The 18,542-nt window shown below is 44.3% G+C and overlaps 3 protein-coding genes across 4 annotated transcripts; 1 reads left to right on the top strand and 2 right to left on the bottom strand.

Moving 5' to 3' along the window:
- Positions 1 to 134: 134 nt before the first annotated feature.
- On the bottom strand, positions 135 to 4,480 carry LOC126533140 (galactosylgalactosylxylosylprotein 3-beta-glucuronosyltransferase I-like). The gene is made up of 6 exons (XM_050180414.3): positions 4,210 to 4,480; positions 4,051 to 4,130; positions 3,787 to 3,948; positions 3,155 to 3,439; positions 2,306 to 2,427; positions 135 to 2,064 (listed from the first exon to the last, which is right to left on the bottom strand). Exons 1-6 carry the CDS (start codon positions 4,289 to 4,291, stop codon positions 1,776 to 1,778), a joined length of 1,020 nt encoding a protein of 339 aa, XP_050036371.1. The 5' UTR covers positions 4,292 to 4,480; the 3' UTR covers positions 135 to 1,775.
- A 78-nt stretch (positions 4,481 to 4,558) lies between these two features.
- Positions 4,559 to 5,528, top strand: LOC126533151 (transcription initiation factor TFIID subunit 10-like). The gene has a single exon (XM_050180424.3). It carries the CDS (start codon positions 4,757 to 4,759, stop codon positions 5,180 to 5,182), a length of 426 nt encoding a protein of 141 aa, XP_050036381.1. The 5' UTR covers positions 4,559 to 4,756; the 3' UTR covers positions 5,183 to 5,528.
- Positions 5,529 to 6,855: 1,327 nt separating this feature from the next.
- Positions 6,856 to 18,129, bottom strand: LOC126533146 (ataxin-3-like). 2 transcript variants are annotated; one of them, XM_055071871.2, is made up of 6 exons: positions 17,618 to 18,129; positions 15,088 to 15,252; positions 12,495 to 12,631; positions 10,760 to 10,914; positions 7,906 to 7,986; positions 6,856 to 7,285 (listed from the first exon to the last, which is right to left on the bottom strand). In XM_055071871.2, the coding sequence occupies exons 1-6, from the start codon at positions 17,639 to 17,641 to the stop codon at positions 7,071 to 7,073; spliced, it is 777 nt and encodes a 258-aa protein (XP_054927846.1). In that variant the 5' UTR covers positions 17,642 to 18,129; the 3' UTR covers positions 6,856 to 7,070. The 2 variants fall into 2 exon arrangements, with proteins under 2 accessions (XP_054927846.1, XP_050036377.1); XM_050180420.3 differs by lacking the exon at positions 7,906 to 7,986 and having other exon boundaries at positions 17,618 to 18,118.
- Between the last annotated feature and the right edge of the window lie 413 nt (positions 18,130 to 18,542).

The raw sequence follows: 18,542 nt of genomic DNA, 5'->3' as shown, positions 1-18,542 counted from the left end.
ATGGGATACATCTTTTTTTGAGTGTGTGGATCTTCCTTTCCGCTGGCTGCGAGCTTTGTGTAGCCACATGCAAGATAATGCCTTTGCTCTTGTTCGATATGTCGTACAAGAAAACATTGGAGAAGAACAAAGAACACAAGGCTTAAGCTGATATATATTAAGCACATGAAACTTTTGGCACAACACCGCTGGCTGGTTCCTTGACTCTACTAAGCAACAAGCACTATTGGCACAAGCCATCCACACCTTTCACATGCATTGAAACAGTGTGTAGAATGTTTAGTAATGATCATGTTGGCTGGATACTGCCAGTACCTTGAGAGTCCCAGAAAAGTGAACTAGCGTCAGCATTTCTCAATAGTGATGCCAACATTCTCATGGTATTTTTAGAAGCAGTCATACTGAGATGGAAGCACTTGGGCCAATAATTGCATTGACACCCATAGGAGCTGGTGATGACAGCTTACACCACAGTTCTTCAATCACACCAGCTTGTAACTCGGAGCATACTTGGAGGCCAATCCTCAGCGTTTAGTTGACTGGCACGTGACTAGTGATAAAGTGAAAGTTTGCTAGAGTGCTTCGTCAGCACTGTCTGTTACCACCATAAGTTCCTTGAAATGGGAAGCCCAACTTTTCAAAAAAGTTAAGTGGGAAGATGATTTCATTTTGATTACAGTGGACTTTTAGGGCTCCTCTTTCTTGTAGTGCTCAATGAAGTAGCACAGCAGTTTTCAGATACTTTTGGTCCCAGGTGTTTTGACAATTGGCGGGCCTTTGTGAACTTGGGCAATAGGCACGTATAATTAATTCTGGGGTTCTACGTGCCAAAACCAGATCTGATTATGAGGCGCGCTGTAGTGAAGGACTTCGGAATAATTGGACCATCTGGGGTTCCTCAACGTGCGCCCAATGCGCAGTAAACAGGTGTTTTTCACATTTCGCCCCTATCGAAATAATATAGCCATGGGAAGCGCCACAAATGGTACGACTCTAGAACAGTGTGTGTGTGTTTGAAACTCTCATGGCTATAGTTCAGAGTAAGCCAGTGCACATCCAAACTTCTGGCTCTAGGTGTTTAGGCCTTGAAGTCACTGAGCTGCTCTGAAACTTTCACATTCTGAAAACGTTTGTGGGCAGGTGTAGATAAAGTATCTAAAGCAAAGCCATATTCTCAATCTGTGACCTTCAGAGATAAAAAAAAAGCTTAATTGGACTAGTAATCATTATCTAAACAAGCCAAATGAGATGCAAAAAAAAGAAGCAAAAGAAAACTTGCCCTTGGACAAACACTTCATCAGCATTGCTTGCGTCATTGTACGTATATGCTGACTAAATGGGCGGCAGGAGCACCATTGCACAAACAAGGGCTGTATTCTCGGTCAATTACTTTTGTGGGTATGGCCAAATTACTCAGCACTAGCACGTCAGCATCCGAGGGCAACAGTATCTCGCACAGTTCTGGGCATGCTGGCACAGTGCAAAGAATGATATTCCTTGCACACACTAATGTCTGATGCCAAGCCACGAAAAAAATCATGAAAGTGAACGTAGCCCAAAAGTGATTGACCTAGATTACCACTCCAGGTGCTCATCGCAACAGTGGAGCAATGTTATGGCTCTTTGCACGAAAGCGGAAGGGTCTGTTGCCTAAATAATCGAGCATAACTGTAGTCCAAGCATATGTTGAGCACAGGCGCTTGCTGGCATGGCAACCAAGTGTCCCGTGCTGCACTGTTTTAACACACACAAACATCAGTCGCTTCACAAGGCACCTACGCCTGGAGGCGTGGCTTTGCAGCGACTTGCTTTGGTTGTTTCATGTTTCCAGCCTTGCTGGGGCGTCCCTGATCTAGCTTGGGCTTCTCGGTGCGAGTGTGCCACACAAGAACTTGAGTGCAGTTTCCAGCACGAGGCTCCAACTCCTCTGGCCCAGACAGAAGCTGCTTCAGCAAGTAAGATTCCTGCTGACCACGGGGAAGCCGAAGTCGAAACTGGGCGTCAGGGTTGTCAAGAAGTAGCCGCAGGGACACGGCGAAACCTGCCATGTCCAGGGGATAACGCCTGGAAAAAAAAGAAAAAAAAAAGCAGGGGCACTGTAAGCATGGAATGTCAGGCATAACTTGTTCTGTGCTTTTATAATGCGGTGCAGGAGTTAGAGCTGCTACTGATATAGCTAGTTTATGATGGCAGTCCTGTGGTGTTAGCTTATGTAAAGGCTCATAACTTGGAGTAAGTAATCCGGCCATACAGACATGAAACATTTGTTTCTTTTATTTGTGGAGAGAAGTGTGGCTGTTCTCACCTGTATGGTTTCCAGACAGCGTTCCAGCCGACAACATGACTGTCTCTAACAATTGGCCGCTCAACCATCAAGCCTCCAACCAAACCCACAGGCCAAACAGACACTTTGACAGTCTTTCGCATCTGCAAAACATCAGTTCGTTTACATTATATTGTATAAAGCAATGAAAATTTCATGCTTCACCTATCTACATAGAATTGGGGCCAGAAGGGCTCTCAAAGCAGGATGTATCACTTCTAAAACTTGCAGGATGTGACTACATGCATGCAAAAATATTGTTAGCCACTTTGGGAGCTACGTAATGGAAACTAACAATGAGCATAAGGTAAAGTGTGCAGAATAAATCGCAATGAATTGTGTGTTACTTGCAAGTCTCTGCCACCAAACAGAAACTAGCAATTCAAGGTGAACACAAGGGATTGCAGAGGAGGTATTGTTGGGTCAATTGGTTTGCCATTGTTACTGTCAGAACAGAGCTCATGCATCTCTCCCTTGGCATTTGTGCATGTGTCTAGAGGTGCACTATGTTTACAAGGTTGAGGGGGATTAGGGTATGGAAATTTGACAAAGATGTCAAAGAAGTATAAAATGCCTTGACCTCACACCTGCTCGGTGTGAGGTCAAGTTCCACAGTTGCACAGCTCTATTTCTTTGAAAAATTGTAAGTCTATATGTAAGTCCAAGCTCATTTTTGCCAGCCAAAGTATCCTGCCACCTTCAAACACTGACTTGCTAGCATGACAAGTCAAATTTTAGGAACATAGTTGCCGCATTCCATGCATTAGGAAACCTTAAAGGGAGTGCAAATCATTTGCAAATGTGATCTCCACAAAATTTTATAATGTCTACCTCGTCAAACAGACGTAGATCATAAGTGTTGTCATCATCAGCGAAGTAGACTATGCCATTGGGATCCAGATGCTCTGCATTGGTTCGAAGCCAGCGTAGGCCTTCATTTCTCTGGAGGACGCCCTTTGGAAGAAGCCAGCTGGGGTCTTCAGGCTTCAGCTTGCGATCAGCTGGTGTAGCAGCATACAGATGGGTGAAGGCCACACCGCAACGAGCTAATAAGTCTGACACCAAAGCTGTTCGGACAGTTGAGTCTTCTACAACGATCCAGTGCAAGTACGGGACCTGAGGAAGACACGATTGAGAAACAGAAGTGGAGTTCTTCAGCCCGAGTCTAAAGCATTTGATATTCAATTATTGAGTCCACTAGGATTTGATCTTTATGTTGCTTGATTTTCCTACATGGCCTTCACGCACATTCTTGGTCACAGTGGAAAAAAAATCATGTGCACCGAGTACGTGAAGTGCTGCCACTCAGTTTAGAGTAGTACGTATTCCGTTCTACGTGCCACTAGGCGTTGTCACTTGGATCAAAACAGAATTAGCTAGTACCAGCCCAACAAAAACTGGCGTTCGATTTGTTTTCCTTGCGCCGACGCATAAAGCTGAGATTAACGTGTTCAGCGACTTACCAGACGAAATGTATGAGAAAGCCGCGTCAGTTCGGCTTCTTGAACAGGACGTGTGTACGTGGGCGTTATTGCATAAATGACCCGCTGCCGCTGGCCGTCGGCAAGTTTCTCGACCGCCGCTATGCAGTCTGAATGAACGCCTGACGACACTAAGCTGTCGACCTGCATGATAAAGAAAGTGCCTTGTGCGGACCAGTCACAGCACACACGAGAACAAAACTGAAAAAAAAGAAGAAAAAAAAAAAGAAAAGATGGATTTTTTACTATTTTCCGTAGGCAGGAGTGCTTCCAGCTTCCCGAGACTACGTTGGTTCGGCTTTGAGTGAGGCATTGCTGTGTCGTGACTGAGAAACAGAAGAAAGGTGTACAGAGATTCAGAACTCACTTTGTTTCTGTACATTGTGACTTAATGAAGGAACTCACTCAACTGCACAACGAGCCAGGCGACGAAAAAGCAGACGGCCACTGTCAAGAACCTGTTGCGACAACAGATTTGGGCGACCATTGGCAGCGATCACATGTGTGCTCCAGATGGAAATCGCTGGTCAGAGTCACAAGGAGCTTGGGCCGCTGCTGTACAAAGTTTGTGCAAGTTGTCATTAGCCCGTTTTTAAAGTAAGCGCAACATCACTTCCACGGCAGAATACCAGTAGAGCGGCCCATCAGAAGACAACGCCGACGTGCTTGACTAGCGGCTACCTGTGACCAGTGTGTTGGCTGCTTAAAAGCCAACCGTAGACTCTTATCGAGTCGAGCCTAGCTTATCCAGGCACGCCATCGGGCAAGTTACATTTGTTGTGTGTATCTCGTGTTCGTTGTCGTGGCCAACTTAGCATCGGTGCGAGGTATTCTTTTCGTTATTATAAAGCTACAGTGGTGAACTGAGCAGAGCAGTATCGGATTATTTGGGTAGGCGCTCTCTTGAGCGCGCGGACGTTTTCACAAGAGCCAGAGCAGCACGGGCGTCGCCATGGCGGAAAGTTCGCAGCAAACAGGCTTGACGGCCACCGTTAAACACGAAAGCGGCGCCTCGAGCCCCGCGAGCGGAGTAGGAACGACCGAGAGCAGGTCGGGGCCTTCGGGCCAGTCGCTGTCGGAACTCCTGCTGCAGCTCGAAGATTACAGTCCGACCCTGCCGGACGCTGTCACGGCGCACTACCTGAACACCGCCGGACTGGAGGCCAGCGACCCGCGCGTCGTCAGACTTGTTTCCCTTGCAGCGCAGAAGTTTCTCTCGGATATCACAAACGACGCGCTGCAGCATTGTAAAATGCGCGGTGCCGGACAGAGCAAGAAGGCCACCAAGGACAAGCGCTACACACTCACCATGGAAGACCTGACTCCCGCGCTGCAGGAGTACGGCATCAACGTGAAGAAGCCGCACTACTTCGTCTGACGCCGCGCGTCCTGGTCCATAGAAGGGCGGCTCGCTAACGGTGTCGCGGTGTTCTGCTTGTTTCCAATGTAAAGACCTTCGCGATTTGACGGCTGCATCGAGTGTTCCTAATCGTCTAGCCCTGCGGCCAAATACAGTGCGGGCTACGATGTATATATGTGTCAAAGTTGTGTTGCCGCGCTCGAATCCATTTCTTTGCGGTTCGAAAATGGTGGCGTGTTGTGCGTCTCGGGAGGTGCATGTCTCGGAAGAAAAAAAGAAAATTTGGATCGGTAATGACAGTACACTCCGATTTGGAGTGCATTAAGGGATGTATTTTCTGTACAAAATAAATGCCGAAATTGGACATGTGCTTTGACTGATGTTTTCCTGCATAGCAGAAATTTACAACTGCACCAAACGAGTAAATAGCTGTGCACACTGCCACTACTCAACTGGTTTCTGTAGCTTTGACTGAACTGGATGTGTCTATAACACTCAATTCATGTGCTGCCATGGTCTTCCATATAAAAAAATATTACAGCACAAAGCATCTCAGGATGACTGTTAACAATTTAATGAGATAAGTAATGCAGCAAAATAGACACGCTGTGTTGCCGCTGCTGGAATGCATCATGTATGAGGCATGTAATGTAGCCAAGCTCCTCTTCTCCCTCTCACTTCCCTTCATTAGAGCAGCACATGCACCGTGACCTAAGTTGTAGTCGATATAGATCTTTGGATTTAGTGGCACATTCCCACTCTGGTAGATTGGCAAAGAACCAGGTAGTTCAAAATAAAATGGGAAATGTCAGGAACAAGAAATCAAAATTTTGAAGTTGGCAGGTTTGAAACAAAAGACAGTGTGTCGAGATTCATTTGATCAAAATGTAGGAATGAAAATAAACAACTGAAAGTCAAATTGGTTGAAAGAAAATTCTGAATCTAGATTTTAAATCTCATTAGTTCTCAATGAAATTCTGGAAGCAGCACACACCTTCCCATTGCTGCGCCCAATTGTCGAGGCACCCAAGGACAGTAAATTTGTAGTAGTTAAATCTAATCCAAGAAGGCGGAGTGGTGTCTAAGGTTTGTTTTCTAAAGTAATAAATACAAGAAATGAAAAAAAAAAATGTTCTCTGGTTTCTTTCCAACAAACGGAACAAATCTGTGAGGGTGCCAGGCCAGCCCTGTGTTAATAAACATTTTAATATGCTATGCAACATCATAGTCTACTAATAGCCACTTGAAGTCTTCTTGTTTTGCATGAATTACCTTTGCAGAGGCTCAGTTTAAGATCTGGGGAATTTGTTATGACAGAATTCTCGCAGCATCATTTGCCTCCAAAATCTTGCTGCTATGATCAAAACTGATGAAAGAAGTATGCGAATGGCAAGAACATCTACTGTGCCTTTGCCAATGCATCGGCCATTTCATTTAGCAATGGGCCTGTATGCCCAGGTACCCAAACCAATTCATTATAAGTTAAGTGGTGAGGTGCTAATGATTTGCCGTCGAAGAGTTTCACTGAAGAGCGGCACACACCCAGTGACCCAAGTTGGCGTGAAAGGAAAATGATTAGGTGTGGATGTAGATTGGTAGATACTGCAAAGTGTGTGTAGAATCCTAAATGTGTTAATCACATGAAAGAAGGCATTTTTATCACTGCACTTAAAAACACGATTCCAACAGAATGGTGCTTCTGCATAGATTTATTTGGGCTCAAAACTAACATATTGCATTACACATAAAGAGAACAACTTGCACCAGTAAACGTGTGCTCCTGCGGCATTTTCCAGTTCAATGCGGACAGCTGCATGGTTTGACCTTGCAAGCACGATGCCAACATGTTAAAAAATCAACGGGGTATGACGCAGAACCTTGCATAGTTTGTTTTGATGCACCGGTGTCAGCTCTCCATGGAAAGTCTTAGGGCAGCCTCTAGCATTTCGTCATCAGACAGCGTGGAGGGCTCAGTTGGAGTCTTCGCCTGCTGGCTCTCCTGCTGGCTCTCCTGCAGGCTCTGTTGCAGTGCCTCTTGGAGATCACGGTCACTGTCTTCCTCGAGAAAGTCGTCTGCTTGGCATTGTGGTAGTTCGCCAACCACTACGAAGATGGAGTAACCTATTCCAGAGAAGCAGAAATGGTGCAGGTGTTACTCAGTGGGAATAACATCCATGCACATGAGAAACTATACAGTCATTGCTTTGAACATAATTCTTATTACCAGCGAAAGAAAAATGGATGACAGAGAGAAAAGCATAAAATTCAAACCAATGCAAACGCTGGACTACAGCTTAAGTCTGCTTAAAGGGATACTAAAGGCAAATACTAAGTCAAGCTGAAGTGGTAGATTAATGCTCGATAACCTCTAAGATATCAGTATTATCACGAACAAAGCTTTAGTAACTGAGAAATTCAGGTAAATGCAGGATACGATTTGAGATGCTCAGGATATATAAGTACTAGCGCAATGACATATGCACTCCTCATTATAATTCTGTCACTAGTACCCAACCACCTGTAATAAAAACATCATTGCATTATAATATGGAAGAAAATGCTACTTGTCCAGTTCTAGTCAATCTTTAGAAAAAAACTCATTGATGTTACCCTTGACAATGACGCAGGCAAACGACACACATGTTTATTTTTGGTCGACTCTGTGCTGCCCATGCTTTCACATTTTGGTTGTTTCGTTATCGCATAGTGCCGAGTTGGGTTTGCTGGCTCGCAAAACTTACAAACTGCATGTAGCAGATAATTCCATATCCATGCGATGTTGCGGGATGCCTGAATGGTCCACGTCACTTGACCAAGAGCAGCTGCAGCGGTAAAGCCAATGTTCCGTCTTCGTTCGCTTTCTCCAAGGCCACACATTTCCGTTTTTCACAAAAAAACGTAGCACCATCTGTCGGGCACTGTTTTACTCACCGACGGAAGTAAAGGGCATTGATGGCATATGTAACGTCGCCACTCCCCACTCGGGCGTGGCCGATTTGAATTGCGTTAAAGGTATGCGGACTCTCCAGACATGTTTTTCTCTTAAACTAAGTATTTTCTTGGCACAAAACAAGCCCTGCATGGTTTCTGGAATAGTATTTTAACCGTCCACATCGACTTAGCACTTGCCTTAAGTGTCCCTTTAAAACAAGGAAGAGCCATAGAACACAGCATTGTAACTGCACATGCCTGCTGCTCATCCTCTGACCAAGATATTTTTTTCTTTGTGATGCCAACAGAAATGATGCAAATGCAGTTATCACCTGCTTTTTTGATGCTAAATGCCGCAAGGAACAACCTGTTAGGTTCTTATTTAAACCTACATAAGACCTCTGCAATCAAAATATCAGCTGCACTGACATATTCACCTGTGATCTGCAAGATGTCCTGGCCTTTCTGTCACTTCTACAAGTGCATGTCTCTATTGTGTTGGTAATATGAATCAAGAATTTAGCAGCAACCAGCTAGCCTGTTTAACAGCATTACTTAGAAAAAGGTAAGATGTAACTTAAATGTCTAATTGCAAGGAAACTTCATGACTAAGTTGGCTATAAATAAGTGGCATATGCACTATTGAAGTAATGTTGGCAAAGCTGTTGGGCTTGTAATTATCCAATTTGCTTAGCAGACCTATGCACCTGGTTGTTAGCATATATAACGCAAATTCCAACCAGAGAGAGATTTCCAGCATGCTGCGAGCATAAAGTTTTTTTACATTACCACCTAGGGGGAAAACTGGCACCACAGTGTTATTGCATGCGTAGGAATGCCAGGATGTGGTGGCTTTGAATTGGAATCGTTCTCTGAGAGCCAGGACACCTTGAAGGCACGCCTAGCTAGCACTGCTCCATTTGTCAGAATGGTTTGATCATCATCACAATGAAACAATTGCGACAGACTGAATAGTGCTAGCCAAGCATGCCTTCAAGGTGTCCTACGTTAAAACAGCATGCAAAGGGCTGTTTTTATTTTAATACTACACAAACTTTGTGTTTATTATTTAGCCGTGATGACTTGTGCTTGGATGTAAAGTTACATATGAAATGTAAAATGTGCCGTGGACACAAAGCGGGAGTGTCTCTAAATGATGAGCTCATGGATTTCCTTCAAAATCAGAGTGCAATGTACATTGACAAGTTGTAACACCCAAAAGCTTTACCTTTCCTGTTAGGCATGTGAGACTGGTAGGCTCTAGAGTATTCTGCTCCCTGAGGCTTTTAATGCACACTGACATATCAAAACAGAAGTTCTCACTTTTTGTCCCTACCGCAATGTGACTGGGAATAAAAGCTTATTACCCTGTTTAACACAGAAGTAGGACTTCAATGTTACAGAACTGAGGTTGAACAGCGCAAATATGACAAGGACAGAAGGAAACAAATACCACAGACAAGCAGTATTTGTTTCCTCGTGCCTTGTCTTATTCGCACGGTTCAACCTCAATTCTAAATATGAAACAACTAGCCCTCAACAAGATCTTACTAATGCAATGTACATACATCCACACTAAAATTTTTCCAGTTGCTAGTAGCCCTTTTTCCATCGTGTCCACACTACTGTCTAGAGCGCTCTGCAAATCAAAGAAAGAGTGATTAACACAGCGTCTATTTGATTCAAGGTTCCAGGCTGACGACTGCGTAGCCCGCACATCCTTCTGGCTCCCGTTGTCTGCAAGCATTGGCTCTGAAACTGGCCAGGAGCACACAAGCATCAATTTCTTTGCCTCGTGGCTCACCGATTCAGTGCTCTAGACAGAAGACGACTGTGCGTTAACATGTGCGTAGGTACTTGATACACCTTTAATTTCACCTCAACAAGTTACAGGTACAATGCTAAAGCGATAGTCTTCACGAACAATGCAGTGAACAATATAGGTAGCTTCATATTTCTGGCATCATTACCTGTTTTGCTTTTCTCAATATATGTGACTTGCTTCATGCGACTTTCCTTTTGGGGGTTTCATCTGCCATTGCCAGCATTGCTTCATCAACAAAGACAATGTTCACGCAACTACCAGCGCAAACAAACCGTACTGAATTCTGGCCCAACACGTGCCACTGCTAAACACAATTCCACAAAAATTTTGGTAAGGTTTCTGCCAATCCTTACTTTCCTAACACCACGAACACTTCTCCGCAGAGTAAGCTGTAGGACGATGCAGGAACACCACAAGTAGTGCAAAGTTTTGAAGTGTGTTGGAATGTAGAAGTGCATGCACTGTGAGTTAGAGCAAAAGAATGTGCACCAACAAGAAATGTCTCATTTGATTGTGATTGTGTGAAATGCTGATGTAGACTAACACTGTCATTCTGGGCACTTGTATGAAAAAGCACTCGGAGAGAACACTTGAAAAATTAAGATATCTCGGCTGCAGCTGCGACTTTAACACTGTACCATGTGGTTAGCAATGGGGCATCTGACAATTCGAGCAGATACAAAAAGAACTTAAAAACTCGGCTGTTGGTTTTCAGTTCATTCGACCTTCTCCGTAAAAACATGATTGAGTGGAAAGAGTGTGGTGGAAGAGGGAGTGCTGGGCAATGTGGTTGTCCTATCAACACAAAAACGAGATAGTGTTTGTGACTCTTAGGTTACCTTCCTGCTGCAGCTGAGCGAGAAAGAGTGCGAGATAGGTCCTGGAGATGGGCTGAGGCCCCGACAGGAGCGAGTTGAGGTTGAACCAGCGGCCGCCCAGCTTGCGGATGGTGAACCAGTGCTCCTTGTAATTGCATATGTAGGCCGTTGATAGGCTGCAAGCAGACAGGAGGTTGTATACCAACTGCTGCACAATGTGCGAGCAATGTTTGGCCTTGCTGATAGCTTCTTTAACAGTGAAGTTCTACGAAATTTCATTTCATCTAAATTAGCCAAAGTATAGTATAGTATGAGTAGCACATACTATAGAAGCAAACTTGGCAAAACAGCAGGGCTAGTAATTGTGCTGTTTTCTTATTGTACAGTCTTCCAGTAGCACTTAAGCAGATGACAGGTGAGCCTCATGGGCATGGCACAAATCCCAGCACATTGCCTCCAAGATTTTCAGTGTGCCGCAGGTGCTGCTAATCTCAGAGGTCACGTGCGATTTTTCAGCGCTCTGGGTTCTGAGTGATTTTTAGCAACTGGTAAAGGTGACTTCACCCCCCCCCCCCTCCCCCCTGTCAGTATTGGCATAAAAACGTCTATTTCTGTTAGCTTTTCATGATATATCTTCTTTTACTTCAAATGTAAGGCTTTGCATGAAGGTTGCTCTATATTCACACTACCTCAAACTAGGCTTTTTATGCAGTCCAACATTTCTTCGTAATGCAAGAAAGCCAATGTCAGGAACTGGGTAGGCAAAAAGCAAGCCAGTGAGATGTGCCTTTTGGGAGCCAGATACCAGCTGTGTTATAAATAAAAACTGTCTCTTTAGACCAACTTGAATAACTGCAAATCAAAAGTACTGTTTCTGCTCCTAGAGCACATTCAGGTTGACATGGGGATAACTACATATGCATGAAAATAACTATCGCTCAATGATACAAAACACTTTCTCCTAGGTTGGGAGGTGGCACTGCTCTTGTCAACTGTCATCTCATACAATGTACTTGACTTCCTCCCATTCAAAAAGGTGGCAAGCAGTTAGATTGAACTACCATATGACTACAACATTGTGTGAAGCCGAGATCGACATCATATGGTGCGTGCACTTGCCAAGGTAGAAGTGCTCGCTCTCGAAGCAGTGGCCAGACTAAATGGAATCTTGCAGTGTACTACAGTGCTCGTTACTTTTTGACAAGTCTTTACAGGTTAGGCAGTCAGTACCAATACATAGCTCATTAAACTCAGCTACGGCAAACACAGTAATAGGGCAACTATGCTTGCAGTACTGATTGCACTGCATTCAGTGCTACACTTTGTCACAATGGTCAAATACCATGCAGGCTCACTACTAGGCTTTACAGTGCCAAAATCTGCACCGTTCTTTTAAAGCTAGCTTTGAGTGCAAACACAATGCGTACAAGGAAGGTGCCTAAGCTAGGCATCTGTCCGGTATATCTATTTGTGTGTGCTCTGCCTGCACTGAAAGCTGTAGTTTATCACACAAAAAAAAGGGGGGGGAGGCTGGCAATGCAGCCAATACGTGTTACTAAGCTATTTCACGGTTTGCAGTGAGGAACACCCAGGCACTGTTCCCCCTCCTTCAACAGAGATAACCGGTGATAGTATAGCTATCAAGAAAACTGTGAGAACAAACAGTGACATGTACATCATGTACGTCCTTAAAAGAAAAAAGGAAAAGAACAACAATCACTGAAGAAGTTGCCCGTGATAGGTTTTGGAAACTCACGTAGGATCTGCTTGAGCTGCCTGCGCCACCGGGTCAGTGCTGTTGTAAGGCACAAGTTCGAGGCCCCACACTTTGAGTGCATTGGCAATCACTTGCACAGAGAAGTAGCCACTGTCATCCAGGTTCCCGGATGGTTGCTGCATTTGAAGGAAAATGAAACCTCAGCATACGGTCGCAAAGAGTCAGCAATTGCAGCCAGCCTAGCCTTTGCTTGAACACATAAACTGCTGCACGTTGAGTGCAAAAAGACGGAACAAAAAGACATGGGTACTGACAACCCCCTGTCAAGGACAAGATAGTGTTAGTGCGACCACGCCTTTAACGAGACACTGAAGAGAAACATTGGACCAGTTTAGATTGATAAAGTATTCTTGAAGAACTGTACTTTTACTGGTTGCATGGTAATAAGTTGGTTATTAGAATAGATAATGATGGTCAAAGCTTCATTTTTAAATTTCGTGCTAAAATCCCAGAGCTGGTACGTAAGGAGGATGTCACGGAGTCCAAAATATATATATATATATATATATATTTTTGCATTTCAGCCGTTGTGATCCAGAAAGCCTTCCACATTCAATGTTAGGCATTTTTCAAAAACAATGTAGTCCATTGTTGCCAACAAAAATTTAACTACGCTTAAGCAGACGGCATCAAAATCCAGGACCTCACGGTGTGCAGGGCTGCTATAACGTAAAACTATTCCAATCTGTTTTTATTTCAAATAGACCATTAGCCATCCTTGACAGATCAAAATGGCTCGAGCTCTGCCTATATGGGTGTGGCGCTCGCCTATATGGGCTGCACCCAAACCATTGTCACCTATCAGGGAGGGCTAATGGCCTATTTGGAATCAAAAGGGACTGGAATAGTTTTAAGTCTTCAGGCCCCTGGTGCAGAAACTACAAGGTGGTGTCGCCATCTGTCTTGTAATTGCAACGTTTCTTGCTTACCAAGCGTCTCTTACGGTAAGAGTGTTTTTTGGTATTGTGGAAAGGTAATTATTTACCAACACAGCACAAATAATTTTTATCTTTAATGTCCCCTTAAGCTCTGCTTGCGCCTGTGCTAAACATCCTAAGAGGATCGGCTTCCAAAAGAGCCAGATGGGAACATATTTCTGCGCCAGTAGAGATGGCACCACAAGGGCACACATCGTCGGAGTGGATCAGGCCGCTGAACTGCAGGTTTCTAGATGGGAATCATTCAAGCAAAGTGACCCTCTATGTAAAGATTTGCCAGAGAGTTCTAAGCTGCGCTAGCTGGCTAGCTTGTCACATTAAGAGACTTGCCCCCGATCCTCGTCGTGGTGCCAGTACTGAAGGACTTTCGTTATGCTCCAGCTGACTTGCACTTTAGCATTTTCCACAAGTCACTGCCAAGTTCACTTTTCTGCACAGCTTTGTTGCCTGGCAGGTCGAGCTCACCACATTTTGCAGCATGAATGTGGGGTGGGGTATTTTCTCGTAAATGTTCTAAATACCGAGTACAAAGCAAAGTACTTTGTTGCTCTGATATTCACACAAAAAGAACCCTTGCCATATTTGTGAAAACACATTACTTTTTTTATAAAAACAAGAAATGCTGGCTTATCAGAACAAATTATAAAGGTTGCATCTATGGCAAATGTCACCTGTTTCGTGCTCTGGATGTTTAACACACCAGCGTAGCTTGAGATAATACTTTGTTTGCTGTTCCTTTATGGGGACACTAATGGCAAACATTAAATCAGGATGACAGGAAAATTATTCTCTCTTAGAACAACACCCGTGTTCCTTCTGCTGAAGACAAACGATTATGGGTCATATTATAGAGTTCATACAACAGCGGACTTTTGATAACTAAACATTACAGTGAATGCAAACAAATATGCATATTTTGGCTGGCCCACTACATCTCCAAATGCAGTTTTCAACTGATTAAATTAAACAATGCGTTCAGTAAAATTTCTTGCCATCCACAAGTAACAAGGCCAAATAAGGCTGATGAGAAGATGTAGATATAGCATCAATAGTGAATATTTGCCGACATTTGATGCTGGTGTTTGAGTTAACAAGGGAAGTATGGCAGCCTGCACTAGTTGAAGGGTTCAGCTATGTTGCAGTGTACACAAGACACATGGCATGTTCATGATCATGGCTCTGATATTCTGTACATAAACAGGGACTCTCTATTCTTTCTATTACAGCACCTGTCACTCATACTTCTAGACTACATTGTCTGAGTGTGTTCTGTCATTTGCCCCATATTTTATTGGATTCATATAGTGCAAGTGAAACTCTGTGGTGTGCAAGAGTCTAACTTGATACAAGTTGGCTTTGTGACTTTTCATGGTAGCCGACCAACCATCAGAATGTGTTGTTGGGCCAGTTGGTCTGTCACTGCTTGCAAACAGCACACGAGAACACGAAGGACAAATAGGAATACATCAAGACAATCACATAGTTAGCGTGCTTCGTGTTTGTCTTCATGTTCTCCGTATTTGTCCATCTTCTCTGGTGCCATCTGCAAGCCGTACCAATACAGCCAGGTTTAATGCTTTGCTTCTAAGTGCCTCTGAACAGTATATGTGTTGAGTCAAGTCTAACTCACTCACATGCATAAAACGCTGGTAGTCGTCACTGTTGAGGCCCCCTTCGGCCATCGTCTCGCGTTCTTGCTCATCAATTTGCTGGGCGATGGTTGCCAATTCAACAGCAGTGAAGTATTCGCCCTGAAGCAGTCCATTGAGGCAGTGCTGAGCGCACAGCGAGCCTTCTTGCTGTGCGAGAGAAAGAGACAAAGCAAGATGTTGAATATTAGCGTCGTATCTCCCGTGATAGCCATCCAAATGCTGCATACATGCCTCGTGCCCGCGCGACATTGTATCAACAGTTGCTTTTTTCCGATGCACAGCCAAGGATTGTAACTGCCAACACCAATCCTATCACCAATGTTTCTCGCTTCAAGACTGCCACTGAAGAAATCCATTACTCAGGTCATCCAACCTGACTTCTGCTGTTTGCCATGTCTTGCCCAACCCTTCATGTAATAACCGTGCCTTTGAGGTATTCAATAAATAAACAAGTAAATGTACTAAGATGCTGAGAGCTGAACGTGTGTAGTGAAAAAGGATGACAGAATTTGGCTACATCCAAGCAATGGAAAACTTTGTTACACTGCTGCAAAGCTTCAAGATGGCATGAAGAAGCAACATGGCCATATAGTGAAAGGTGAGGGCCACCTATATCTGCAGCAAGGCAGTGATATGATTAATTGTGGTAAGAAGTTGTTGGTTCAAGAAAAAACAGTATTGAAGATTTTAACATGAAACCAAGAAAGGAGTGGCTACTTGACAGGGCAAAATGAAAGATACTCTTGAGAAAAAAGAATTGCAGTTTTGCCCGCAGTGTGATAACTGGCAAAACATAATGCACAGTAAGCCTTGCACTGTTTCGTGCAGTGATGGTTCGAGTATGAATTTTTAAATGCATGATAGAATGCTGCACTACACCGTATGATGTCATATTTTAGCACAACTCTTGCAAACCTTCGTTTTTTAATGTCGCATGCCAGATTTGATGTTACGCTTTTAAAGCTATGGCCAACAGCTGATGCCTTACCCTAATATTGCAGCAACAGTCACAAAGAACTGACAGTTGGGCGCATTGTTACGGGTTTATTTTGTACATGGTGCCACAGAAAAAACAGTCATGAACTGTCATCATGTCACTCCATGTCTGCTATTTCTGTGGTGCTGTTTTCAAGATGAGAAACAGTCACACAGGAGTATGCAGTCGTTCCAGCTTATGGTAACAGTCAAGTTTAGTAACAGGGAGACAATTTATGAAACGGGCCATTAACATTTTGAAAATTTATAGATTTTGAACACTTTCACAAAACATGGGTCAAGATTATGTGAGTGACAGCCATTCACCTCTCAGACTTTATCCACCTCCATGACAGAAAAGAATATTCCGTGTGCAAAGGCCTACAACATTTGCTCATGTGTTATCTTGGGCAGTTTATTTCCTAACTATTTGTGCTGCTAAATAACTTTTAAAATACAGTCGAACCCAGTTATATCAAACAGACTCATCTGCTAAATATAGTTCAATACATCAAGTAATTTGACACACCCAAACTTGTCTATAATGAACTTCAATACTTTTGTGATGTGTTGTTATTACAAGTCTGTTATGCCCAATGGAGAAAAGAAGCAAGCCATTTTGACTCTGCCAGATCATGACAAAAACAAACGAAACATTATAAACTCTCCAGAACACTGGGTGAGCAGCATGCAAGCAGCTTTATGGTGTTGGCAGATGTTCAGAGTTCAATGTATCCAGTGTCCAGTCCGTTACAAGTTATCTTTCATGGGCTTGAATCAGCTAATTCCGCACGCTCGATATATAGCGAATTCGCTTTATCCAGGTTTGTTATATTCGAGCTTAACTGTCGCTACATTGTACTCGTTTTTGCACGGCTAGCTTTTCGCGTAGTGCCGACGCTACGGCAACTGCAATGAACTACTGCAACTAAAATATTTCGACATTTTCGGCTTTCTCGTCTTAGGGATGGTGAACTGAAGCAGCCTATTATTTAGCTCTAATCCCTCCACAGAGATCCGGGCATGCGCAATGTCTCTTCTGCCACGCGCTTGTAGGTCGTTACTCCCGAGTGAAAGCTTGTACAACCTAGGAATTTCGCTCTGCACAAGCACGCCTGCACCTGACAGACATTTTACAAAAGCAAGTACCAAATTTCTGAACATTTCAACACCTGCGGAGATTTTCGAGAGCAGCACAGTGCCGAGCACAACGAAGAGCGCAAATTATTTTAAAGAAATCTCTCTGCTGGTCTTCATTCATGACTGAAAAGAGTGACAGCACGTATACGACATGCGCGAAAAACGCACAGCCAGCGTTACACCTCTGCGCTTTTTCGAAAGTGTGTGTCAAGTGTCTTTATTGTTATTTTTATTTCGTTGTTCATTCGGAACAACTCTGCCCTCATATCTAAAGGCGGAGCGTGACTGTAATGTAGCAGCAGCGAGCGGTCAGAACGCTACTGGTTTTTGAACACGCGGGAGGCGAAACCAGAAACCACGACATGGTGCAGTTTTACCGCGCAAATGTGCCTCTCACCTTCTCGTGGAATATCCGTTCCATCCTCGCGAGCACAGCCGCACCTTTAAGAGTCGTAGGCGGCTAAGCGTACAGGGCTAGCTCGGCTCACGACAGCACAAGTCCGCATTTTCGCAATGTCCAATGATCATTTTTAACCGGCCGAAAATGGAGCCCCTGTGCGCGCCGCGCTGGCCGAGGGTAGGCGGAGTCTCACGTGGTCGGTTGTAACGAAAGGCGTGGGCGCAGCGCACACACACACGGTGGTCTAAGCTCGGCGAGCGAGCCGCGCCGGAGTGCAGCAAGCGAGGCAATTTCGCGTGACAATATTCATGGGCCACGATGGGCGAGGCGAGCTCTTTCGGCTCGTCGCAGATCTTCACGTAAACATCACCGTCCTCCGCTTACGGTTTCGGCAGCGCCGCAGTCTTGCGCAATGCGCCACTCTACATGAGCTAACATGACCTAAAGATGTGCCATAAATGCACATTAACCTTATGATTACCGCAAGTAATCAGATCATCGTGAGAATTTTTTGACCGTGGTGCACCATAGTGCTCAGAACTGAGGTTATGTCATAGAATAAAGAACAACTTTAGAGAAGGGAAACTGTAACTTCCGCAGTGGTTCGAAAATAAGCAGCGGCAGCGCATGGAACTTACCTAGGTGGACGCCAGATGACGCTGCTAAAACAGGAAATTTCGTGGCCGTGGTGGTTGGTCGTGGCTCGCGGACGCTCCTGTGGACGAGGCTTCAGCGACTTCGTTCGTAGCTAAGTACTCTTTTATCTTGATTAGCTAGTGTTTTGAAGTGTTTTCTTTTGCATGGAGTAGGGGCGCAAATTTTGAATTTTTGGTAGGAGTAGGAAACGTACCGGCTTTGTCTAGGTCTGGCGGATCCCCCGTTAGGCCTAGGGGGTATTTCTTTCAGCTAGCTCTTCGGATTC

Source organism: Dermacentor andersoni, chromosome 7 (assembly GCF_023375885.2).
Source record: "Dermacentor andersoni chromosome 7, qqDerAnde1_hic_scaffold, whole genome shotgun sequence".
NCBI lineage: Eukaryota > Metazoa > Arthropoda > Arachnida > Ixodida > Ixodidae > Dermacentor > Dermacentor andersoni.
The sequence above is the reverse complement of the archived record's forward strand: the minus strand, read 5'-3'. Positions and strand labels throughout refer to the sequence as shown.